This window comes from Kogia breviceps, chromosome 18, assembly GCF_026419965.1.
Source record: "Kogia breviceps isolate mKogBre1 chromosome 18, mKogBre1 haplotype 1, whole genome shotgun sequence".
In the NCBI taxonomy this organism is placed as follows: Eukaryota; Metazoa; Chordata; class Mammalia; order Artiodactyla; family Physeteridae; genus Kogia; species Kogia breviceps.
In genome coordinates this window covers 22,779,412-22,807,167 of record NC_081327.1, presented here as the reverse complement: position 1 = coordinate 22,807,167, position 27,756 = coordinate 22,779,412, and the positions used below count along the sequence as shown (strand labels likewise).

Genomic DNA, 27,756 nt, shown 5'->3' with positions numbered 1-27,756 from the left:
GTGAATCAGCCATACATATACATATATCCCCTCCTTTTTGGGGATATTTGGGTCACCACAGAGCATTGAGTAGAGTTCCCTATACTATACAGACTCTCATTAGTTATCTATTTTACATGTGTCAATAATGTATATATGTCAATCCCCATCTCCCAATTCATCCCACCACCCTCCCCCCTTGGTATCCATACCTCTGTTCTCTAGGGTTCACTCTTAGTGTTGTGCATTCTATGGGTTTGGACAGATGTATAGTGACATATGTCTGCCATTACAGTATTATACAGAGTATTCCCACTGCTCTAAAAATCCTGTGGGCTCCACCTGTTCATCCCTTCCACCCCAACCCCTGACAGCCACTGATCTTTTTATTGTCTCCATAGTTTTGCCCTTTCCAGAACGTCATACAGTTGGAATCATACAGTATGTAGGCTTTTCAGATTGGCTTCTTTCACTTAGTAATCTTTACTTAACGTTCCTCCATGTTTTTTCATCGCTTGGTAGCTTGTTTCTTTTTAGTGCAGAATAATATTTCACTGTATGGATGTACTACAGTTTGTTTATCCATTCTGTTGAAGGATATCTTGGCTGCTTCCAGGTTTTAGCAACCACAGATAAACCTGCTGTAGACATCCATATGCAGGTATTTGTGTGGACAAGTTTTTAACTCATTTGGCTAAGCACCATGGAGTGCAATTGCTGTATCATATTAATTTGTCTTTAGTTTTTGCTTAAATAGATTGTGTGGTGGTGGCACAACATTGTGAATGTACTTAATGCCACTGAATTATACACTTAAAAATGAGTAAAAGGATAAATATTATGTTATACGTTTTACTACAATAAAAATAAATCTAAAAATTACAAACAGGTGTCTAAAAAAGCTTAATTTGAAAATTCAGTTAGAAGACACATATACCAACCCACCAGAATGAAAAAATTGCAAGTCTAAAAGATCTCAGAATTTTTAATTAACCTGTTTAAACGTATTTTAATTCAGTTTATTGTATGTAACTTGTTGCTCAATTCTTGCTAAAATTGTTTTTGTTGTTGTTTTGGCCACGCCATGTGGCACACAGGATCTTACCAACCAGGTATCGAACCTGTGTCCCCTGCAGTGGAAGTGCAGAATCTTAACCACTGACTTTCGGCATGGTTATCAAAGTACATGTTGAAAAAAAGTAAGAGGAAAATTTTTAGCTTAATCTAGCATACATCAGAGACTGCTCTTTTTTAACTTAATAATCTAAACCCAACCTCCCTAAATAAAAGGGAGTGACGACACTTCAGCAATTTTGCAGAGAAATGTCAAAGAGAAATCTAAATTTAAACAGCATTAGCGTAGAAAATCATAGCAACTATCTGGCAGGTGAATCAGAATTTCTTCACATGTAGGAAAGAATTCTAGGATATTGTCATTATTGCACTAAAATTTCCAAAATTGTCCCAGTTACTTCCAGGAAGTAACAATCCATTAGGAGCCTCTGCCTCAACAAATATATCACCAGTAGCTCAGAGAATTTCATTTATGTAAAAGATACTAATTTCTCATCATTGTAAGTTTCATCCATATTTACAAATCCCTAGACAAAAATTACTTTATATGACTTTAAATAACTAGACAGCCATGATTTAGCTATTTATGAATTGTCTATTTATTTTGATATTGTTTTTTTTTCTTTTAGTGGTAAAATTGTGGTATCATCACCCACACTATAAGAGCAAGAAAGAGTAAGAAAGAAAAATGTTACAGGAAGAAAAACTGTCTAGAAAATTAGAATCTAGTCCTGACATTGCCACTGTATGGTCTAAAAAAGTTGTAATCTCTCTGATTCAGTTTCCTCATCTATAAAACAGAATAGTACATGATCTTCTTGATGTTATTGTCATTAGCATAATGTTAAACATAAGGTCTGTAGAAACTCTGAAGTACTATAAAATGCAAATGTTAAGGTAATATAGTCTAGAAATCCTTAGCATTTTATTATAATTTATCTATATTTTAACCATAAGCAATATGAAGTTGCTCTCATGATACATAAAACTAATAGAAGAAAAAGAACTGCTTTTCTTCAAAGAATCTTTACATATAAAGTTGCCTGACTTTGTTTTTTAATATTTTTAAAAGCATTATTCAAATGATTAAGATGTTTGTTTTTTCTTTCAGGCAGTCTAAACTTATTTGCAAAAATCTGACTCTATATAAGAATTTGTAATGTCTTTTGATACTAAAGCATCAGTCAATTCAGTTAATTGATTTAGTTCATAAAAATCAAATACCTGGCCCATTTAATTAAATCAGTTATTTTGATATAAACTATTGGTTGTCAGTTTTCTATGAACTATTTCATGGGGCAGAATATCCTATATATCATCTAGTCATCTCTTTCCTGCCATTGTGAAAAAAACTTACTAGCTGCTACTGTGGTGGGATAAATTATATGTAACATAAAATTCACTATCTTAAACCTTTTAAGTATACAAGTCAGTGACGTTAAGTACACTTACAGTGTTGTGCAACCATCACACAGTGCATTTCCAGAACTTTTTTGTCATCCCAAGCTGAAACTGTCCCCATTAAACACTTAACTCCCTATCCCTCCCTCCCTACAGCCCTGTGAAAACAGTCTCTGAATTTGACTAATCTAAGGACCTCAATAAAGGGAATCATATAGTGTCCTTAAATGTCTGGCTTATTTTACTTAGCATAATGTTTCCAAACTCATCCATGTTGTAGCGTGTGTCAGAATTTTTAAGGTTGGATAATATTCCATTGTATTATTTATACTACATTTTGTTTACTCATTCATCTATCAATGGACTAGCTACTGCAGTTGACATAGAGTTGTGAGTTTTCAGGTAGCATAAATAAGTTTTTAGTTAGTTCATAATTGGATCAAAAGTATAAACGTTATCATCAACAGAGGAATGGATAAAGAAGTTGTGGTATATATACACACACAATGGAATATTACTCGGCAATAAAAAAGAATGAAATAATGCCATTTGCAGCAACATGGATGGACCTAGAGATTATCATAGTAAGTGAAGCAAGTCAGACAGAGAAAGACAAATATATAACACTTATATGTGGAATCTAATTTTTTTAAAAGATACAAATGAACTTATGTACAAAACAGAAGCAGACTTACAGATATCAACAACAAACTTATGGGGCTTCCCTGGTGGCGCAGTGGTTGAGAGTCCGCCTGCCGATGCAGGGGATACAGGTTCGTGCCCCAGTCTGGGAAGATCCCACTTGCTGCGGAGCGGCTAGGCCCGTGAGCCATGGCCGCTGAGCCTGCATGTCCGGAGCCTGTGCTCCACAACGGGATAGGCCACAACAGTGAGAGGCCCACATACTGCAAAGAAAAAGAAAAACACAAACTTATGGTTTCCAAAGGGGAAATGTGGAGGGGAGGGATAAATCAGGAGCTTGGGATGAACATACACATACTACTATTTATAAGATAGATGACTGACGAGGACCTACAGTATAGCACAGGGAACTCTACTCTGTGATAACCTGTATGAGAAAAGAACCTAAGACAATGAATATCTGTATATGTATAACTACATGAGTCACTTGGCTATATGCCTGAAACTAACACAACATTGTAAATCAACTATACTCCAATAAAATTAAAATATTAAATTTTTTTAAATGACAAAAGATTTTTAAAAGCAAAAAAAAGTTTAAAAAAACAGTAAAAATGTTATCATTTTTAAAATATCGATCCTATAAGTGAGCACCTCAGTATGCTACAGACTACAGTGGTCTGTAGTTTACACAAATGAAAGCTTTCTCTTGCTTTGTTATAAAGTATAACATTAGACATAACATAAGACATTAAGCCTAAACTACCTCAATGCCAATGATTTTCTTCTTTTCTCTGTTACAGATCCAGACTTTACTTACCTAGGAGGTATTTTAAATCCCATCCCAGGTTTAGTATATTACCTCTTTTTCCTCATGGCATCTTTGATCAGTCTTATTTTCCTTTGAACATCATTCATCTGTTCTTTCTAGATTGCCAGTTTGAGCTGTCAGGAGCTGATGGAATAATACGTTCTAGTCAGGTAGAACAAGAAGAAAGAACAAAACCTGGCCAAGCAGTTGATTGCATCTGGACGATTAAAGCTACTCCAAAAGCTAAGGTAGTATTAAGTATGCAGTCATTTCTGACAAGAACATAATAAGATGTGATTTGTATAATGTATTATTTTGGTTCATGCAGATACTTATTATTTAAACTGATGTTACAACTTTTTAAAAATTTTATTTCAGTCACATTATTGAACACCTAGCATCTCAGCATTGTTGTAGTTAAATAAACTACAACATAAACTTCAGGAATGTCACACATACATTAATATTCTTATTTTAAGATTCTTAAAATCTGTGTGTTCCTAATTGGAGAGTATAGGTATTGATCAGTGTGATCATAGATTCATAAACCCCTTTATGAGGAGGTGAAATACGCCATAGATATTAAAGTATCTTGTCAAAGGTCTCAGAGTTGGTTATAACAGTGTCAAAAACAAAACACAAATGTATCATCTTAGTTCTGTGTTCTTACCATGCTGTCCTCTGCTAATCATGTAGAGTTTTTCTTGGAAAGTACCACAGGGAAGGATGTTTTTAAATAACAGGTTGAGACTGGTTGCTAACTACTTCTGCTTTTTGTTTTTAATTTGTACTTCTAGGAATAGTAACAGTTAAAATTACATTTATTGTTTATATATGTAAACAGAAAAGAAAGAGCATAGGAGAATTTAAAGAATTAAGAAAATCAAATTTTAAGTGGCTGGTAATATGATGGATGAGATAACCTGAAAACCTACCTATTACAAAACACTTACAAACATTGGATAAAATATAACAGATATCCTTTTAAAACCATAGATAAGCTCCAAAAAAGAAGATAATTCTTATGAACTAGAAATGAAAGAGCTATAAATCAGAGCAGTAAACTGAAAACTGAAATTGATGGTACAAATACCCCTTGCTGATTTCAGTAACCTATGAATACTCAAGGGTAGATATTGCAGGAGCTTGGCATCACCCACACTGAGACAAATAAAAGGCCTAGGGTTTGTGTGGCCTTTGAGAGGACTGCCACATGAAGCTGGAACCCTCAAAGGGAGATGATTGCCATGAAATGGTAGATTAGAAAAACTTCCACTAGCACAAATTGGTAAAAAAGAAACTTATCCTGGGCTCAGTCTTAAGATGCGTATGAGGCTGAGTTCTCCCCTAACCGTTTATATCTATATCTTTATTACAGTTTGGGATGTGAATTTACATTCCATGCTCAGCCTAGGAACCACTTAGCCCCAAAATGAACAAAATGGTCTGGGGTTTATTAAACCTTTTGAGGCACCTGAAAAGATAAATACAAAATAACCATGTAGGCTACAGGATTGCTATAGCTAAAACACTGCTGAAGTAAGCTTACAACCCCAAATTAGAAAACATAGGTGAACAACCCACCATGAGTGAGTTAACAGGCATAACAGCAAGAAGTTTCTTAGATCCCCAAGAACTGAAGTGTCTTAAATATCCTACAAGTAGTAATCAAAAGAATGAGAAAGAAAAGTACCAAGTATGCTTTAAAAATAACCAAATAGAACTTACTCAAGTAAAAAGTATAATATTGAAAGAGAGATATGAGAAAATTACCCAGAAAGTAGCTTGAGGATGGGAGACAGTGGCAATTTATTAAGAAACTTGGAAGAAATGACAATAGAATAATGTTTTCAAAGTGCTAAAGAAAAAAAATTAACTGGCAATCTAAAATTTGAAAATTCCATGTCCAACTAATCTGTCTTTCAAGAATGAGGGCAAGGCTTCAAAATGGCGGAGTAGACGGACATGCTTTCACTCCCTCTTGTGAGATCACCAGAATCACAACTAACTGCTGAACAGTCGACAGGATAACAGTGGAACTCACCAAAAAAGATACCCCACATCCAAAGACAAAGGAAGCTGCACTGAGACGGTAGGAGGGGGCACAATCACAAGAAAATCAAACCCCATAACTGCTGGGTGGGTGACTCAGAAACTGGAGAACACTTATACCACAGAACTCCACCCACTGGGGTGAATGTTCTGAGCCCCACATCAGGCTTCCCAACCTGGGGGTCCAGCAACAGAAGGAGGAATTCCTAGAAAATCAGACTTTGAAGGCTAGCAGGATTTGATTGCAGAACTTTCACAGGACTAGGGGAAACAGAGACTCCACTCTTGGAGGGCACACACAAAGTAGTGTACACGTCGGGACCCAGAGGAAGGAGCAGTGACCCCACAGGAGACTGAACCACGCCTACCTGCTAGTGTTGGAGGGTTTCCTGCAGAGGTGGGGGGTAGCAGTGTCTCACCGTGAGGACAAGGACACTAGCAGCAGAAGTTCTGGGAAGTATTCCATGGCGTAAGCCCTCCCAGAGTCCACCATTAGCCCCACCAAAGAGCCCGGGTAGTCTCCAGTGTTGGGTCGCCTCAGGCCAAACAACCAACAGGGAAGGAGCCCAGACCCAACCATCAGCAGACAAGTGGATTAAAGTTTTACTGAGCTCTGCCCACCAGAGCAACAGCCAGCTCTACCCACCACCAGTCCCTCCCATCAGGAAACTTGCACAAGCCTCTTAGATAGCCTCATCCACCAGAGGGCAGATAGCAGAAGCAAGAAGAACTACAATCCGGCAGCCTGTGGAACAAAAACCACATTCACAGAAAGATAGACAAAACGAAAAGGCAGAGGGCTATGTACCGGATGAAGGAACAAAATAAAACCCAAGAAAAACAACTAAATGAAGTGGAGATAGGCAACCTTCCAGTAAAAGAATTCAGAATAATGATAGTGAAGATGATCCAGGACCTCGGAAAAAGAATGGAGGCAAAGATCGAGAAGATGCAAGAAATGTTTAACAAACATCTAGAAGAATTAAAGAACAAACAAACAGATGAACAATACAATAACTGAAATGAAAACTACACTAGAAGGAATCAATAGCAGAATAAGTGAGGCAGAAGAATGGATAAGTGACCTGGAAGACAGAATGGTGGAATTCACTGCTGTGGAACAGAATAAAGTAAAAAGAATGAAAAGAAATGAAAACAGTCTAAGAGACCTCTGGGACAACATTAATCGCAACAACATTCACACTATAGGGGTCCCAGAAGGAGAAGAGAGAGAGAAAGGACCTGAGAAAATATCTGAAGAGATTATAGTCAAAAACTTCCCTAACAAGGGAAAGGAAATAGCCACCCAAGTCCAGGAAGTGCAGAGAGTCCCATACAGGATAAACCCAAGGAGAAACACGCCGAGACACATACATAGTAATCAAATTGGCAAAAATTAAAGACAAGGAAAAATTATTGAAAGCAGCAAGGGAAAAACGACAAATAACATACAAGGGAACTCCCATAAGGTTAACAGCTATTTTCTCAGCAGAAACTCTACAAGCCAGAAGGGAGTAGCATGACATATTTAAAGCAATGAAAGGGAAGAACCTACAACCAAGATTACCCAGCAAGGATCTCATTCAGATTCGATGGAGAAATCAAAAGCTTTACAGACAAGCAAAAGCTAAGAGAATTCAGCACCACCAAACCAGCTCTACAACAAATGCTAAAGGAACTTCTCTAAGTGGGAAACACAAGAGAAGAAAAGGACCTACAAAAACAAACCCATAACAAGAAAATGGTAATAGGATCATACGCACCGATAATTACCTTAAACGTGAATGGATTAAATGATCCAACAAAAAGAAACAGGCTCTCTGAATGGATACAAAAATAAGACCCATATATATGCTGTCTACAAGATACCCACTTCACACCTAGGGACACATACAGACTGAAAGTGAGTGGACGGAAAAAGATATTCCATGCAAATGGAAATCAAAAGGAAGCTTGGGTAGCAATACTCATATCAGATAAAATAGACCTTAAAATAAAGAATGGGGCTTCCCTGGTGGTGCAGTGGTCGAGAATCTGCCTGCTAATGCAGGGGACACAGGTTCGAGCCCAGGTCTGGGAAGATCCCACATGCCGCAGAGCAACTAGGCCCATGAGCCACAACTACTGAGCCTGCGCATCTGGAGCCTGAACTCCGCAACGAGAGGCCGCGATAGTGAGAGGCCCGCACACCGCGATGAACAGTGGCCCCTGCTTGCCACAACTACTGAAAGCCCTCGCTCAGAAAAGAAGACCCAACACAGCCAAAAATAAATAAATAAACAAATGTGGGGTTTTAAAAAAAAAAAACAAGCCACAGTGAGGTACCTACAACCACTACAATGGCTAAAAGCAAAAAATAGTAATAATAAATAAAGAATGTTACAAAAGACAAGGAAGGACACTACATAATGATCAAGGGATCAATCCAAGAAGAAGATATAACAATTATATATGCACCCAACATAGGAGCACAACAATACATAAGGCAAATGCTAACAACTATAGAAGAGGAAATTGACAGTAACAATAACAGTGAAGGACTTTAACACCTCACTTACACCAATGGACAGATTATCCAAACAGAAAATTAATAAGGAAACACAAGCTTTAAATGACACAATAGACCACATAGATTTAATTGATATTTATAGGACATTCCATCCAAAAACAGCAGATTACACTTTCTTCTCAAGTGCAGATGGAACATTCTCCAGGAAAGATCACATCTTGCATCACAAATCAAGACTCAGTAAATGTAAGAAAGTTGAAATCATATCAATCTGTGGTCTTTTCTGACCACAACACTGTGAGATTAGAAATCAGTTACAGGGAAAAAAACTTTAAAAAGACAAACACATGGAGGCTAAACAATACATTACTACATAACCAAGAGATCACTGAAGAAATCAAAGAGGAAATTTAAAAATACCTAGAGACAAATGACAATGAAAACACAATGATCCAAAACCTATGGGATGCAGCAAAAGCAGTTCTAAGAGAGAGGTTTATAGCCATACAAGCCTACCTCAAGAAACCAGAAAAATCTCAAATAATCTAACCTTATACCAAAAGGAACTAGAGAAAGAAGAAGAAACAAAAGCCAAAGTTAGTAGAAGGAAAGAAATCATAAAGATCAGAGCAGAAATAAATGAAATATAAAAAAAGAAAACAATAAAACTAAAGTCAATAAAACTAAAATCTGGTTCTTTGAGAAGATAAACAAAATTGATAAACCATTAGCCAGACTCATCAAGAAAAAGAGGGAGAGGACTCAAATCAATAAAATTAGAAATGAGAAAGGAGAAGTTACAACAGACAAGGCAGAAATACAAAGCATCCTAAGAGACTACTACAAGCAACTCTGTGCCAGTAAAATGGACAACCTGGAAGAAATGGAAAAATCCTTAGAAACATGTAACCTTACAAGACAGAACCAGGAAGGAATAGAAAATATGAACAGTCCCATCACAAGTAATGAAATTAAAACTGTGATTAAAAATCTCCCAACAAACAAAAGGCCAGGACCAGATGGCTTCACAGGTGAATTCTATCAAACATTTAGAGAAGAGCTTATACCCATCCTTCTCAAACTCATCCAAAAAAATTGCAGAGGAAGGAACACTCCCAACTCATTCTACGAGGCCACCATCACCCTGATACCAAAACCAGACAAAGATGTCACAAAGAAAGAAAACTACAGGCCAATATCACTGATGAACATAGATGCAAAAATCCTCAGCAAAATACTAGCAGACAGCATCCAACATCACATTAAAAGGATCATACACAATGATCAAGTGAGATTTATCCTACGGATGCAAGGATTCTTCAATATACACAGATCAATTAGTGTGATACACCATATTAACAAATTGAAGAACCATATGATCATCTCAATAGATGCAGAAAAAGCTTTTGACAAAATTCAACACCCATTTATGATAAAAACACGCCTGGAAGTGGGCATAGAGGAAACCTACCTCAAATAAGGCCATATATGACAAACCCACAGCAAACATCATTCTCAAGGGTGAAAAACTGAAAGCATTTCCTCTAAGATCAGGAACAAGACAAGGATGTCCACTCTCACCACTGTTATTCAGCATAGTTTTGGAAGTCCTAGCTGTGGCAATCAGAGAAGAAAAACAAATAAAAGGAATACAAATTGGAGAAGAAGTAAAACTCACTGTTTGCAGATGACATGATACTATACACAGAGAATCCTAAAGATGCCACCAGAAAAGTACTAGAGCTAATCAGTGAATTTGGTAAAGTTGCAAGGTACAAAATTAATGCACAGAAATCTCTTGCATTCCTATACACTAGTGATGAAAAATCTGAAAGAGAAATTAAGGAAATACTCCCATTTACCATTGCAGCAAAAAGAATAAAATACGTAGGAATAAACCTACCTAGGGAGACAAAAGACCTGTATGCAGAAAACTATAATACACTGATGAAAGAAATTAAAGATGATACAAACAGATGGAGCGATGTACCATGTTCTTGGGTTGGAAGAATCAGTATTGTGAAAATGACTGTACTACCCAAAACAATCTACAGATTCAGTGCAATCCCTAGCAAATTACCAATAGCATTTTTTACAGAACTAGAACAAAAAATCTTAAAATTTATATGGCGACACAAAAGACCCCGAATAGCCACAGCAGTCTTGAGGGAAAAAAACAGAGCTGGAGGAATCAGACTCCCTGACTTCAGACTATACTACAAAGCTACAGTAATCAAGACAGTATGGTACTGGCACAAAATCAGAAATATAGATCAATGGAACAGAATAGAAAGCCCAGAGATAAACCCACGCACCTGTGGTCATCTGATCTATGACAAAGGATGCAAGTATATACTATGGAAAAAGACAGTCTCTTCAATAAGTGGTGCTGGGAAAACTGGACAGCTACATGTAAAAGAATGAAATTAGAACACTCTCTAGTACCATGCACAGAAATAAACTCAGATGGATTAGAGAACTAAATGTAAGACTGGAAACTATAAAACTCTTAGAAGAAAACATAGGAAGAACACTCCTTGACATAAGTCACAGCAAGATCTTTTTTGGCCCACCTCTTAGAGTAATGGAAATAAAAACAAAAATAAATAAATGGAACCTAATGAAAGTTAAAAGCTTTTGCACAGCAAAGGAAACTACAAACAAGACTAAAAGACAACCCTCAGAATGGGAGAAAATCTTTGCAAATGAATCAACAAAGGATTAATCTCCAAAATATGTAAACAGCTCATGCAGCTCAATATTAAAAAAAAAAAAAAGCCAATCAGAAATGGGCAGAAGACCTAAATAGTCATTTCTTCAAAGAAGACATATAGATGGTGAAGAAGCACATGAAAAGCTGCTCAACATCACTAATTATTAGAGAGATGCAAATCAAAACTACAATGAGGTATCACCTCACACCACTTCGAATGGGCATCATCGGAAAATCTACAAACAACAAATGCTAGAGAGGGTGTGGAGAAAAGGGAACTCTCTCACTGTTGGTGGGAATATAAATTGATACAGCCACTATGGAGAACAGTATGGAGGTTCTTTAAAAAACTAAAAATAGAATTACCATATGACCCAGCAATCCCACTACTGGACATATACCCAGAGAAAACCATAATTCAAGAAGACACATGCACCCTAATGTTCATTGCAGCACTATTTACAATAGCCAGGTCATGGAAGCAACCCAAATGCCCTTCGACAGACAAATGAATCAAGAAGATGTGGTACATATATACAATGGAATATTCCTCATCCATAAAAAGGAACGAAATTGGGTCATTTGTAGAGACGTGGATGGATCTAGAGACTGTCATACAGAGTGAAGTAAGGCAGAAAGAGAAAAACAAATATCATATATTAATGCATATACGTGGAATCTAGAAAAATGGTACAGATGAACCAGTTTGCAGGGTTGAAATTGAGACACAGATGTAGAGAACAAACGTATGGACACCAATGGGGGAAAGTGGGGTGGAGGAGGGTGGTGTGATGAATTGGGAATTGGGACATATATACACTAATATGTGTAAAATGGATGACTAAGAGGAACCTGTTGTATAAAAAAATAAAATTCAAAAAAAATGAATAATTAAAATTCAAAAAAATCCAAAACTAAAATGCTTCAACAATGACAGTGTAACATTCAAAAGGTCATTTACATGTCCAAATATGTATCACAAAATTATGTTAAAATTCAAGGAGTTACGATTGCCTCACAGGAAAGCATTAATATAGCCATATAACATATAATTTATTCCAAAATAAATGTTTCACATGGTAAAATTGAAATAAAAACTGGAAACTGTGTGAATAAAAAATAACGATGATGCCAAAATTAAGGTATTTGGGGTCAAAAATAATAATTGGACCAAGTGCTATATTTAAAATCCAAGTATATCCTGTTTTAGGTTAACTAAGGGAAATTTTGAAAATACACAAACAGGAATGAGATACTAAAAGAGCTGATACAGCTATTAAAATTGAAATCAAGATGGTCACAAATTCACAAGGAAGATATATTTTAAGTTTTATGTATTAATATAGCCTCAAAATGTACAAAACATAAATTGACAGTTTCTGAGGAAAACTGACAAATCCACAATTATAGCGTGTAATTTTTTTTGTGTGGTACACGGGCCTCTCACTGTTGTGGCCTCTCCCGTTGTGGAGCACAGGCTCAGTGGCCATGGCTCACGGGCCCAGCCACTCCGCAACATGTGGGATCTTCCCGGACCGGGGCACGAACCCGTGTTCCCTGCATCGGCAGGCAGATTCTCAACCACTGCACCACCAGGGAAGCCCGTGTGTAATTTTTTTTGCCTCTCAGTAATTAATCAAGCATGCAAAAAAAAAAAAAAAAATGTCAAGACTTAGAAGATTTAAACAACACAGTTTGCCTAATGGAACATTATATCTTGACTTGCAACATCCAGAGCATTTTCATTCTCTATAAGCATGCCTGAAACATTTGTGGAAACTGATCCATACACTTTATGAAAAAAGGAAGTCTGCTGTAGGTACCAGTGCTTGGTATCATGCAGCACATCCTCTGACAAAAATGCAATTAAATTAGGAACCAGCAACCAAACAATAACTTTAAAACCCCATATGGTGATAGGAATGTTGGACAGCTGCTTATAAATCAGTGACCTTAGGACACACCCTCACACCATACATACACACAAAAAAGCTCAAAGTGGCCTAAAGACTTAAACATAAGACATGACACCATGAAACTCCTAAAAGAGATCATAGGCAAAACGTCTGACATAAATCATATCAATGTGTTCTTAAGTCAGTCTCCCAAGGCAATAGAAATAAAAACAAAAATAAACAAATGGGACCTAATCAAACTTACAAGCTTTTGCACAGCAAAGGAAACCATAAACAGAACCAAAAGACAACCTACAGAATGAGAGAAAATCTGTGCAAACGAAGCAACTGACAAGGGCTTAATTTCCAAAATATACAAACAGCTCATACAACTCAACAAAAAAACAAACAACCCAATTGAAAAATGGGCAGAACACCTAAATAGACATTTCTTCGAAGAAAAAATACAGATGGCCAATAGGCATATGAAAAGATGCTCAACATTGCTAAGTATTGGAGAAATGCCAATCAAAACTACAATGAGGTACCACCTCACACTGGTCAGAATGGCCAACAAAAAGTCTACAAATAACAAATGCTGAATAGGGTATGGAGGAAATGGAACCCTTCTACACTGTTGATGGGAATGTAAGTTGGTGCAGCCACTATGGAGAACAGTATGGAGATTTCCTCAAAAAACTAAGAATTAACATATGATCCAGCAGCCCCACTCCTGGGCATATATCCAGGCAAAGTTGTAGTCCAAAAAGATACATGCACTCCTATGTTCATAGCAGCACTATTTACAATAGCGAAGACATGGAAATAATCTAAATGTCAATTGACAGATGAATGGTTAAAGAATATGTGGTATGTATATACAGTGGACTACTACTCAGCCATAAAGAAGAACAGGATAATGCCATTTGCAGCAACATGAATGGAACTTGAGATTATCATACTAAGGGAATTAAGTTAGAAAAAGACAAGTACCATATGATAACACTTTTATGTGGAATCTAAAATATGACACAGTAAACCTATCTACAAAACAGAAACAGACTCACAGACATAGAGAAAGACTTGTGGTTGCCATGGGGGAGGTCAGGTGGGGGAGGGATGGATTGGGAGTTTGGGATTAGTAGATGCAAATTATTACATATAGAATGGATAAACAACAAGGTCCTACTCTATAGCACAGGGAACTATATTCAGTGTCCTGAGATAAGCCATAGTGGAAAAGAATATATTTTTCTTTATTTAAATATTTTAGGCTTATTTAGATTTTAAATCTTTGAGTTTAAAGTTATTTTTCTAGAATATTGCTCATGCTTTCTGGTTCCACATTTATTGGTTTAATACTTTACACAGTATTCTTTTACAATTTTTAAAACCTCAATTTTATTTGCCATTTTAAATTTGTGCCTTTGCTCTTTTTTTATTCTTTATCAGTTTGCCAGAGGTTTGTTTTCAAGAACTGTTTTTTTAAAAAAATCAACTCTTGTTTCTTTGCTTCCCATTTTCTCAGTTTGTGCTTTTATTTCTTTTGCTTTCTTCGGATTTACCTTGTGATTCTTTTTGCAGCTTCTGTTGAATTCTTTGGTAATTAATTTTCAAATGTTTTTCTTTCTCTAACAGGTATTTAGGGCTATTAGTATGCTACTAAGTATTTCCTTAGATGTTTCATGAGTCTTGATGTGTAGTGTCTTCATTGTTGTTGATATCTAAATATTTTACAATTTAAAACCATTTTAAACATTTTTTTAAAATTTTTTAAGCACTTTTATTGGACTATAATTGCTTTACAATGGTGTGTTAGTTTCTGCTGTATAACAAAGTGAATCAGCTATACATATACATATATCCCCATATCTCCTCCCTCTTGCATCTCCCTCCCACCCTCCCTATCCCACCCCTCTAGGTGGACACAAAGCACTGAGGTGATCTCCCTGTGCTATGCATCTGCTTCCCATTAGCTAGCTATTTTACATTCGGTAGTGTATATATGTCCATGCCACTCTCTCACTTCATCCCACCTTACCCTCCCCCATCCCGTGTCCTCACGTCCATTCTCTACTTCTGCATCTTTATTCCTGTCCTGCCCCTAGGTTCTTCAGAACCACTGGAAAAGAATATATATTTTTAAAAATAAATTTATTTATTTACTTATTTATTTTTGGCTGTGTTGGGTCTTCGTTTCTGTGCAAGGTCTTTCTCCAGTTGCAGCAAGCGGGGGCCACTCTTCATCGCAGTGTGCGGGCCTCTCACTGTCACGGCCTCTCCTGTGGCGGAGCACAGGCTCCAAACGCGCAGGCTCAGTAGTTGTGGCTCACGGGCTTAGTTGCTCTCCAGCATGTGTGATCTTCCCAGACCAGGGCTCAAACCCATGTCCCCCGCATTGGCAGTCAGATTCCCAACGACTGCGCCACCAGGGAAGCCCAGGAAAGAATATTTTTAAATGTGTGTATGTGTATACACACACACACATATAACTGAATCACTTTGCTCTATAGCAGAAATTAACATTATAAATCAACTAAACTTCAACTTTAAAAAACCCGTATGTTTAGAAATTTAATAATATACCACCTTGTAATTGATAGGTCACATAAAAAAATCAGGATGGAAAATTGTACACATTTATAAAAAACTTAGCAATAGTGAAAATACTACATATCAAAACTTGTGGGATACTCCTAAAAGTACTTTAGGGAATTTATGATCATAAATGCTTCTTTTAGGAGAAGAAAAAAATTTAAACTTAATGAGCTAAAATTCAACTCAAGAAGCTAAAAGAATGACCAAAAAATCCAATGAACGGGTAATAATAAAAGAGCAGAAATAAGTGAAATTAAAAATTCACAAAAAGAAAGAGTCAGCAAAAGCTAAAGCTGGCCCTTTGTTTAAAAAAAATAATAACAATAGACATATCTCTGGCAAGATCGCCTAGAAAAAAAAGACAAATTATGTTAGAAGTGGAAAAGGTCATAAATCAACTACAGCTGAGATTAGAAACCATTATACGACAAACTATGAAGACCTGCTGAACAAAAGAAAAAAGAGCATTTCCTCAATAAATAAATTACAAAGGGAAAAAGAAAACCAGCAGGGGAACCTGCAGATTAAGAAATGTAAGTCAAATGATTAAAAAATGTAAGTCAAATCAGTGAGTTTGGACTCAAACAAACAACAAAAGGGTGGGACGATTAAGAGACAATTAGAAGTCTGAACACTAGTATTTTATATTAGGAAATTATTCATTTGTTTGGTGTGATAATATGAGGTTATTTTTTAAAGTTGTCTTTAACAGTACATATGGAACTATTTACATGTGAAATGATATCTCTGGAATTTGTCTCAAAATAATACATGAAATGGGGAGAGGTATAGATAAAGCTAAAGTTAGGGGATGGGAAATGGGTTTATGATACTCTTTTTTCTGCTTATGCATGTTTGAAATTTTCCATAATCAAAGTGCTTCAGACTGTTCTTTGTTAATACATTTGTAAACAGTCTAAGTGGACAATTTCCTGAAATATATAATGTATGTGTATATATATATATACATATATACAATTTATCAAAATTAAAGAAATAGAAAACCTAGATAAACTCTTACCAAATTGATGAAATTGATTTTGTACTTAAAGTATGTTAACAGAAAAACTGGCCAAATTAGATTTTACCAGATACTCAAGGAACATGTTATATAAACTTTTAGAAAACTGAAGAAGAAAGAACTCTCCCCAGCCTGTTTTATCAAAACTAAATAAATAGCATGAGAGAATTTTAAGCTGGAGAATTATTTATAAAATGAAGGAGGGGAAAAAAAAAAGACCCAAAAGGCTAAACAGTAACAAACTAAACCTAACAAATTTTTTTTAGAAATCATAACCAAAGATGGGCTTATCTTAGAAATTTTTGGACAGTTTAATATGAGAAAATCAAATGATGTAGTTGACCACATATGTAATTCCAACATAGGATGTGTCTTCAGCGTGACGAAGAATATCTACTAAAATCCTTAAAGCAAACATCATAATTGATGGTGAAACCTTAAAATCATTTTCTTTAAACTTATGTCTATTGCTATTATTTTATTGGTGGTGGTCAATGCAACAAGATGAGAAAAAGAAAAAATGTTCATGAATTATAAAAATAAATTGGTTTTCTGTACTACAGCCAAAAGCAGTTTGAAAGTAAAACTTGGGCTTCCCTGGTGGCGCAGTGGTTGAGAATCCGCCTGCCGATGCAGGGGACACGGGTTTGTGCCCCGGTCTGGGAAGATCCCACATGCCGTGGAGCGGCTGGGCCCGTGAGCCATGGCCACTGAGCCTGCGCGTCCGGAGCCTGTGCTTCGCAACGGGAGAGGCCACAACAGTGAGAAGCCCGCATATCACAAAAAAAAAAAGAAAGTAAAACTTAAAAAAAAAAAAACACTTTGCAAAGAACAAATCATAAGGTACCAGGAAGTAAAATTTTAAATTATATTGAAATATACAAAAGAAGGCCTACAGAAATGGGGGAAGAGAGTGACATGTACCATTTTCATGGATGGGAAGATGGAAATGTTTATTGTTCCCTAATTAATCTATCAATTTAAAATTCCAATCCAGATCCTAGCACGGATTTCTGGGGAACTTGGCAAGCTAATTCTAAAATTCACAAAGAAGAGGAAAGGGTCCAGAAGAACCATCATGACAATTTTGAATAAAAACAAAGTGGAGTACTTATTCTTCAAGATAAAGTTGGGGTAGTTGGAATGCATTTATCACTGGGGTATGCAAACTGATAAAACTGAGTAAGATTTCTAAAAGTAGGACTACACATGTATGGAAGCTTGGTATATAATGTATAGCATGCCAGATCAAAAGGAGACACTTGATAATTTATGTTACAACAGTTGACTATTGATGTGAGATCCCTGTCTTGCACTTGACATAAAATTCATTCCTAAATGTTAAAACTAAAACTTTTAGAAGAAAATACACTAGTATAGTTCTAAATATAACCTTTGGGCTTCCCTGGTGGCGCAGTGGTTGGGAGTCCGCCTGCTGATGCAGGGGACATGGGTTCGTGCCCCGGTCCGGGAAGATCCCACACGCCGCGGAGTGGCTGGGCCCGTGAGCCATGGTCGCTGAGCCTGTGCGTCCGGAGCCTGTGCTCCACAACAGGAGAGGCCACAGCAGTGAGAGGCCCGCGTACCGCAAAATAAATAAATAAATAAATAAATATAACCTTTGGTGAGGAAACGTTTTGTTAAAAACAAGACACAAAGTGCAAACCATAAAGATAAAATTTATCAATTATACTACATTAAAATAAATGACTTCCAGAACCAGCCAAGATAGAGTAAGCCCACTACAGCTTATTGTTCTTAACTTATTATAACTGAGAACTCTGAATACAACACAAAAAGCAACTGCATAAGGATTCTGAAAAGTAACCATTAGAAGGTGGGTATGGGAAGGAACTCAAAACTTGAATAATGACCCCAAAAGGGTAAGAATCACAGGGTTTTTTTCCTTCTCCTTTGTCTTTTGGGCTGGTTTGTGGAACTGAAAGCAGGTACAGACAGAAGGAAGCACACTAGCCAGAAGGCTGAGAAAGGGGCCCTTACAAACTGAAGGTGGAGGGGCGTCCCTGGTTTGTTTTTTCCCCTTTACTAGCTCTGCCCAAGGTCAGCACCAGTCACAGCAGCTACAGCAGCAACTGAAACCCCATCTCCTTAACCAGTGGAACTTGGAAAAGGATATGGTGATGTCTGGAGAGTATGGAGGGAATCCCCATTGTTATTTTTTTTCTTTGTTCTTAGTTACTCAGAACTCATAATAGGTTAGGAGACTAAAAATTCTGAGGGAAACTTACCTTTCTGGCCACCAGAGGAACTGAGAAGTGGAAACCGTGTTACCCAGAGAATGAGAAGTCTTGGAGAACAGGGAGCTAGAGACAGGTGCTAATTCTGGCTTACTCCTGAGCTGCATATGCATGGAACAGGCCCACAGAGACATGGCAAAGGTATTGAGGATCAAATTACATTATAAACACTGTCCAAGTGCCTGAGTAGGGCTTGCCCTGGGCAAGTCTACATAGCACAGCAAAGGCCTTGAAAACTGAACCAACGCTGGAACCCACACCCACAAAAAGAGGCAGTACATGCAATCTGAACGTTTCTGGGTAGGTTACCTGATAAAACAAGCAACAGAACTCAACATTTTCCACAGATTTTTAATAAGAGGACCCAGAGTTTCAATGTGACATCCAAAATGTGCCAGGATATAATTTAAAAATTACTCGCAATATAAAGAACCAGGGAAATGTGATTAATTCTGAAAGGAGAAAGCAGATCCCAACCCTAACAGGACTCAAGATTAATTGTAGATTTTAAAGCAACAGTATAACCATGTTCCATGAGGTAAAGATAAACATTCCTGAAATGAGTGAAAAGATAGATCTTAGCAGAGAAATAGAAACTATAAAAACGAACCAAGTGAAAATTTTAGAATGGAAAAAAATATATCTTAAACTTCTAAAAAATATTCACTATATGGGCCAATAGGAGAGTGGAGATTATAGAGGAAAGTCAGTAAACTTGAAGGTGACTTAGTAGAAACTACCTAATCTGAAGTACTGAGCAAAAAAGATTGAAAACAAATTATACTAAAGCCTCAGGGACCTGTGGAACAGTTTCTAAAGGCCTAACATTTATGTCATTTAAGTACCAGAAAGAGAAAAGATTGTAGAAAAAATATTTGAAGACACAACTGCAAAAAAATTGCTGAAAGACAAATTTACAGATTCAAGAAGCATAGCAAACACCAAACAGGATAAAAACAAACATAAAACAAAGCCTACTCATATCAAATCAAGCTACTTGAAACCTAAGATTGAAAGCTTTGAGATGTGACAAAGAAAAATGATGTATTTTGTATAAAGAAATGACAATTTCAATGACTGGATTTCTCTTCAGAAATCATAAAAGCCAAGCATCAAAACCTTTAAGTGCTGAAAAAAGGAACTGTGAACTTAAGAATATTATATCCAGCAAAAATATCTTTTCAGGAATGAGGGCAAAGTAAGTACATACCCTAATGAAGACAAACTTTAAAGAATTCATTGCCTGCAGACCTGCTATAAAAGAAATGCTAAAGGAAGTTCTTTAGATAAAAGAGAAATGGCAATAGAAAGAATCTTGGAATTTCATGAAAGGGTGCAGAAATGGTAAATATCTGGATGAATATAAACCATTTTACCAACGTCAGGAACAAAAGAGAGGACCTCGCTATAGACCCTCTGATAAAACAATGGACTTTCTGTGCCCCAAAATCAGATGGCTCAAACGAAATGGACAAATTCCTTAAAAACCGCAAGCTGCCCAAACACATCTAAGAAGAAATATGTAACCTGAATGGCCATATATTTATGAAATAAATTGAATTCATAGTTACACACCTTACAAAGAAAGCTCCTAAATGGATACACTGACAAATTATAACAAACATTTAAAGGGGAAATAATGCCAGATCTTTGCAATCTCTTCCAGGAAGTACAAGGGGAGGAACGCTTCTAAACTCATGACAAGCATCACCCTGATAACCACCAAAGACATTATAAGGAAACTGCTGATCAGTACTCCCCCTGTGAGGTTTTTCTGTGTAATAAGAAATATATATATATTTGGTCTTCATGCACATTTCTGGCTCAGAGCTCACAAAACCCTTGGAATTTCCTGAGTGATAAGAGCAATGAGAGCATCTGTTGTTAACAATATTTGGTCTCTTATCCCCAGTTCCTGAAAATATTTCAGAGCCATAAAGTTGAAATGGGTGTCTTGTTATTCATAGCAAGCCCCTTTAAACCACAAGTGAGTTTATGTTAATGACGTGACTTCTGGAAATCCCCAAGAGGTGGAGGCTTATTACCAGGGTAACAAATAATCTAGTAAGTAAACTGGTTTTCTGAGTCCTGTTAGCCACCCTAGCAAATTAAAGGAACCCAAGAATGAGATCTTAGGAACGTCAGATTTATAGCCAGTCAGAATCATGTGACAACCTGGACTCATGTTTGGCATCTGAAGTGGAGACCAGTCCCCTGGGAGTAAGCCCTCAACCTTCAGAATTGGATACTGTCTCTGGGTAGATGGTGTCATAATTGAGTTGAATTGTAGGACACCCAGCTGATGTTTGACAATTGCTGGTGGTGTGGGGGGAAAAGGACCCACATGTTGGAACTGGTATCATAATTGCTATTCCAGAAAATAGATGCAGGGGACTTCCCTGGTGGTCCAGTGGTTAGGACTTTGCCTTCCAGTACAAGGGGTGCAAGTTTGATCCCTGGTCGGGGAGCTAAGATCCCATGTGCCTTGCAGCCAAAAAAACAAAACATAAAGCAGAGCAATATTGTAACAAATTCAATAAAGACTTTTAAAATGGTCCATGTCAAAAAAATTTTTTGATTAAAAAAAAATAGATGCAAAAATCCTTAAAGTATTAGCCAGTCTAATCCAGCAATATATAAAAAGTGTAATACACTTAAATAATCACAGCCAAGTGTGGTTTATCCCAGGAATGCAAGGCCAATTCAACATTTGAAAAATCAATGTAATTTATTATATAAATTAAGAAGGAAAGCTACATGATTATCTCAATCTGTTAAAAAATCAACACCCATTCATGATAAAAAAAATCAGAGAAATAAAAATAGAGTGGAACTTCTGTAACCTGATAAAGGGTGTCTACCAAAATCTACAGATGACACCATACTTAATGGTGAAAAGCTGAATGCTTTCTCCCTCAAAATCAGCAACAAGGTAACTCCCATTTAACACCATATTGGAAGTTGTAGACAGTCAAAATGGCATACAGATTGAAAACTTTTTGCAGATGACATGATTATGTAAAAAAAATTAACATGAAATATACCCTGAAAAAACTCCTGGAACAAATCAGTTTAGCAAGGTTGTGGGATAAAAGACTAATAGACAAATACCTATTGTATTTTTTATATATACAGTTGTTCCTTGAACAACACTAATTTGAAGTGCACAGGTCCACTTATACATGGATTTTTTTTTTTTAGGGTAAATACCTACTACTACTCCATCCATGGTTGGTTGAATCCACAGGTGCAGAAACAAGGATATGGTGGGCTTACTATAAAGTTATACATGGATTTTTGACTGCAAGGAGGGTCAGCTCCCCTAACTCTTCATGTTGTTCAAGGGTCAACTATACTATCTGGTTCAACATTTGAAGAATGAACAATTGCAGTTCAAAATTAAGAAAGCAGCAGTACCATTTAAAGTTAGCACTTCCCCCCCAAAAAAACAATAGGCACAGCATCTGTAAACTGAAAACCTGCAGAACCCTGATGAAAGAATTCAAAGAAGACCTAAATAAATGGAGATATATACTGTGTATACCTGTTGATGGACTCAGTACTGTTAACAATTCTTCTAAAATAGATCTATATAAATGAACACAGTTGAAATTAAAACCCCACTATATTTTTGCAAATGTCGACAGACTGTTTCTAGAGTACAATGAAAAGGCAAGGAATTATAAGAGCCAAAACAATTTTGAAAAAGTACAAAGATGGAAGACTCACTACCTGATTTCAGGACTTTAAATCTTCAGTAATCAAGACAGTGTGGTACTAACAAAAGGACAGACACATAGATCAGTGTCTATGTGTATAGACGCTGATAGAGCCCAGAAAAGGATTCATACAAATAGTTAATTAATCTTTTTTTTTTTTTTTTTTTTTTTGCAGTATGTGGGCCTCTCACTGTTGTGGCCTCTCCCATCGCGGAGCACAGGCTCCGGACGCGCAGGCCCAGCGGCCATGGCTCACGGGCTTAGTTGCTCCACGGCATGTGGGATCCTCCCGGACCAGGGCACGAACCCGTGTTTCCTGCATTGGCAGGCGGATTCTCAACCGCTGCGCCACCAGGGAAGCCCCTAATTAATCTTTTTTACAGAGATACAAAGTCAGTTCAATGGAGAAAGCATAGTCTAGTCTTTAACAAATGGTACTAGAACAATTGGATACCCATATTTTTTTTAAAAAAAAATTTTGACATATCTATATCTTAATATCTTATATAAAAACAATTATATTGCAAAACTTTTAGAAGAAAACATAGGCAAAATCTCTGACTTTGGGTTAGGGAAAGAGTTCTTAGATATGACATCAAAGGAGAATCCATAAAAGAAAATCTTATAAATTGGACTTCATTAAAATGAAAGCTTTTTCTCTGTGAAAGACATTGTTGAGTGAAAAGAAAAGGCAGTAAGAGAAAATATTTGTAAATCATTTGTCAAAAGACTTCCTTAACCCAGAACTCAAAGTGCAACAATAAGAAAAGTACCCAATTTTAAAATGGGCAGAAGATTGAAACAGACACCTCACCAAAGAAGATTTAGACATTTCAAAACTGCAAATTAAAACCACAATGGGATAGCTCTATACCTCTATTAAAATAACTAATTTTTTTAAATGACAATACCAGGTGCTGGGAACTATGTAGAGCAACTGGGAATCTAATAACAGTCCTGGTAGGAATGCAAAATGATATAGCCATTTTGGAAGACAGCTTGATGGTTTCCTATAAAATTACCATGTGATTCAGCAGTCTCCTGGCTGGGTACCCAGGAGAAAGAAAAATATGTTTACACACAACATGAATGTGAATGTTTATGGTAGCTTTATCCATAATGAACAAAAACTGGGAACAGTGTAAGTGTTCCTCAGTTGTTAATAAAGTTTGGTACATCTATGTAGTGAAATGTATTCAGGAATAAAAAGAGACGAACTTGGTGATGCAGTAGCACAGAAGAATCTCAAATGCATTGTGCTAATCAAAGAATCCAGACTCAGAATACTGTGATTTTATTTGTATAAGATTTTTACTTAGGACTTCCCTGGTGGTCCAGTGGTTAAGAATCCGCCTGCCAATGCAGGGGACACGGGTTTGATCCCTGGTCCGGGAAGATCCCACATGCTGCAGAGCAGCTAAGCCTGTGTGCCACGACTACTGAGCCTGTGCTCTAGAGCGCACGAGCCACAACTACTGAGCCCACACACCACAACTACTGAAGCCTGTGCACTCTGGGGCCCACAACAAGAGAAGCCATCGCAATGAGAAGCCCACGCATCGCAATGAGAAGCCCACGCATCACAATGAAGAGTAGCCCCCTGCTCACCGCAACTAGAGAAAACCCCATGTGCAGCAATGAAGACCCAGCACAGCCCCCCCAAAAAATTTTTATTTATATGGGAAAGGTGGAACGACAGCAAAAGGTCATTGGTCGCCAGGAAACAAGATTGAAGATGGATTTTGACTGCTGAGAAGCAGCAGGAGAGAATTTGGGGGGTGATGGAACTTCTTGATTATGGTGGCTGTCGCTTGACTCTGCATTTGTCAGAGGATTTTATTATATACTACTTGAGACGTGACTGAATGTCTTGTGACCAGGTGTCAGCAAGGATTGAGGAACTGAAATTCTCTTAACTTACTTTGAAAGAATAAATTGCTACAGCCACTATGGAAAGTCATTTGGCATGCTCTGGTAAAGCTGAAAATTGTTATATCCTACAATACAGCAACCCTGCTTCTAGATAAATACCCAAATGCTCATCATATGAGAGCATAACAAGAATACAAGAATTTTTACAGCAGTATTTAATATTTTAAAAAGTGGAAGCAAGCTAAATGTCCAAAAGGAAAATGGATAGTGACTCATTTCTACAGTTGATCCAAGATTTTAAAATATACAAAAAAGTAAATAAAATATACAAAAAATACTATATATTTTTATAGATACATGAGTTTAAAAATATTAAAATGTACATAGGAATTATAAAAATTATACTTAGGATGGGATGTGTAGGAAAGATAATGGGAACATAGGAGGCTTTAGCTGTACAGTTGACACTTGAACAACACGGGATAGGGCTACCAACCTGCTTGCAGTTGAAATTCTGAGTATAACTTTATAGTCAGCCCTCTGTATCTGAGGTTCCACATCCTCAGATTCAACCAACTACAGACTGTGTAGTACTGTAGTATATATTTATTGAATAAAATCCATATAAGTGGACCTGCACAGTTCAAACCCACATTGTTCAAGGGTCAGTTGTACCCAGAATTGAACTGCACAGGTTCACTTATATACAGATTTTTTTCCAATAAATATTATAGTACTACACAATCTGCAGTTGGTTGGATCTATAGATGCAGAAGCACAAATACAGAGGGCTGACTATGGGACTTGAGCATCTGCAGATTTTGGTATCCAAACCAGGTCCTTTCTAGGACCAGTTCCTCATGGATACTGAGGGGTTAATGTACAGAGGTAGGGTTTTTTGACCATATTTAATAGTTAAGTATTTAAATGCTTAAGTGAAATTAATACTTAGATCTTGCTCTTTCTTGAAATACTTCATGAAGAAATGATTCTATATTCGTTAAGTTTTTTTGGAGTGTGACCTAGAATGTTGAATAGTGGAGAATGTTACTTTTTATTAATAAAAGTAAGTAGATTTTTTTAAAGTTAACATAAAAACTGTTCACAGTTGACATGGAAAATGGATCAAGGGAATTCCCCGGTGGCGCAGTGGTTAAGAATCTGCCTGCCAGTGCAGGGGACACAGGTTCGAGCCCTGGTCTGGGAAGATCCCACATGCCATGGAGCAACTAAGCTCATGTGCCACAACTACTGAGCCTACGCTCTAGAGCCCACAAGCCACAATTACTGAGCCCGCATGCTCTAGGGCCTGTGAGCCACAACTGCTGAGCCTGCATGCCACAACTACTGAAGCCCACACACCTAGAGTCTGTGCTCCACAACAAGAGAAGCCACTGCATTGAGAAGCCCTCGCACCACAACAAAGAGTAGCCCCCACTCACTGCAACTAGAGAATGCCCACGTGCTGCAACGAAGACCCAATGCAGCCAAAAATAAATTTATTTTATAAAAAGTGGGTCAAATTTTTTAAATTGTGTTAAATAAGAAAGTAGGCAGATGATTTTATTTAAGTACTTTAAAAGAAAAAATATGAAAGACCAACATAACCCTTGAGTACTCAAAATGGGGTTAACTAGTTAATGGGTGATGTTGAAGAAGTATTCACATATATACAAAAGTCATTGGTGTTTAAGTATGTAAGTAGTGTTTTAGTCTGTTTTAATCAATGGCATTTCCATAAAAATAACAGCTTTCTGAGGATTTCATTGCATTTCTTTTGGGGACTTTGGGAGCTCTAGTAAAAAGCATTTTTTTTTCCCCACTGGAGTTATGAACCAGTTGAGAGCATGGAGATTCAGACTAGCCCCTTTATTACACTAAAGGCTAGGGGAAGCAGCTCAGTGAGAGGATCAAACTAGACTTGCTAATTCCCTACCCACTAGGTCCACCTCCTACCTCAGGCTAGACTGGACCGTCCCATCCAGGGAAAGTGCATCTGCAGAAGAGATCCACTTACGCAGGTCACTGTTTCTCATACTCACTGGTCCAGGGAAAGAGGGAAGGAAAAAGGGACCAAATTCCCCCCCATCCAAGTGACTTTCTCCACTTCCCTGGGGAGGGTATAGGAGCGGGTAAGGGGCCAAGAGTGTTTACGTTTAGTAAAATATCTCGTCTTCTGCAGTTTAGGTGAGAGAAGAGTAGTTTGTGTCCCCCTCCACCCATTGCAATTTGTCATACTCATATTGTTAGAAATATTTTCTGAAGATCAGTTGAATAAAACTATTAACCAGTATTTAACTGTATTCACAATAGAAAAGAATGTCATTCTTGTCATATGACTTGCCTTAAAACCTTGACTTTTAAAAGTTATATATTTGGGCTTCCCTGGTGGCGCAATGGTTGAGAATCCGCCTGTGGATGCAGGGGACGCGGGTTCGTGTCCCGGTCCGGGAAGATCCCACATGCCGTGAAGCAGCTGGGCCCGTGAGCCATGGCCGCTGAGCCTGCGCGTCCGGAGCCTGTGCTCCGCAAAGGGAGAGGCCACAGCAGTGGGAGGCCCACGTACCACCAAAAAAAAAAAAAAAAAAAAAAAAATTATATATTTAAAGAGCATTTACTGTGGCCTCATACAAGTACCATGTTTCTTCAGTTAAAAAAAAAAAGTAAATACTTCAGACTTATTGATTATTTTCCTGGTATTTAGCTCTACCAAACTAGGTTTTATAAACCTAGTCATTTTCATTAATTGCTCTCAGCAAGAATTGTACTGGATAGAATTAGCATGTGATACGCTCATTAGAAGACCATCGTACAATCTAATGGAGAAGACATAATTACAGTAGTAGTGATACTGCCAGAGAACCATGGGCAGTATGTTTTGGTTATATGAATGATGAAGAAAGTAATGAAAACAAATGATATATTTTAAGCAAACATATTGCTTCTATGTTAAAATATATTTTTGGAGGTTTTATGACATTTTGAAATGGAAATCATTACCAGTGATTTTCCACCAGTCTCTTGAAAGTGGCTAATTGGTCATTTCAAATAAGCCAAAGTTACTAGTCAAAATTTAACTCTGAGCTGTATTTTTGAGTTTTTGTTCTTAATTTTATGTCATCAAGGTATTTTAGGGGGGAAAATATCTGACATTTTTGTTTTATGAAGCCCTTTAAAATAAAGAATGGGTGTGGCATATACTGCTACCTCCA

The 27,756-nt window shown here is 37.1% G+C and overlaps 1 protein-coding gene across 3 annotated transcripts in view; it reads left to right on the top strand.

Moving 5' to 3' along the window:
• Window positions 1–27,756, top strand: part of NETO2 (neuropilin and tolloid like 2) — a 76,222-nt gene that overhangs the window by 18,444 nt on the left and 30,022 nt on the right. For 2 of the 3 annotated variants that reach the window (XM_067018206.1, XM_067018204.1), the window contains exons 5-6: window positions 3,900–3,944; window positions 4,028–4,155. In XM_067018206.1, coding sequence (XP_066874307.1) covers window positions 3,900–3,944; window positions 4,028–4,155 — 173 coding nt within the window. The remainder of the gene's footprint in view (window positions 1–3,899; window positions 3,945–4,027; window positions 4,156–27,756) is intronic. The other variant, XM_067018205.1, reaches the window with a different exon arrangement.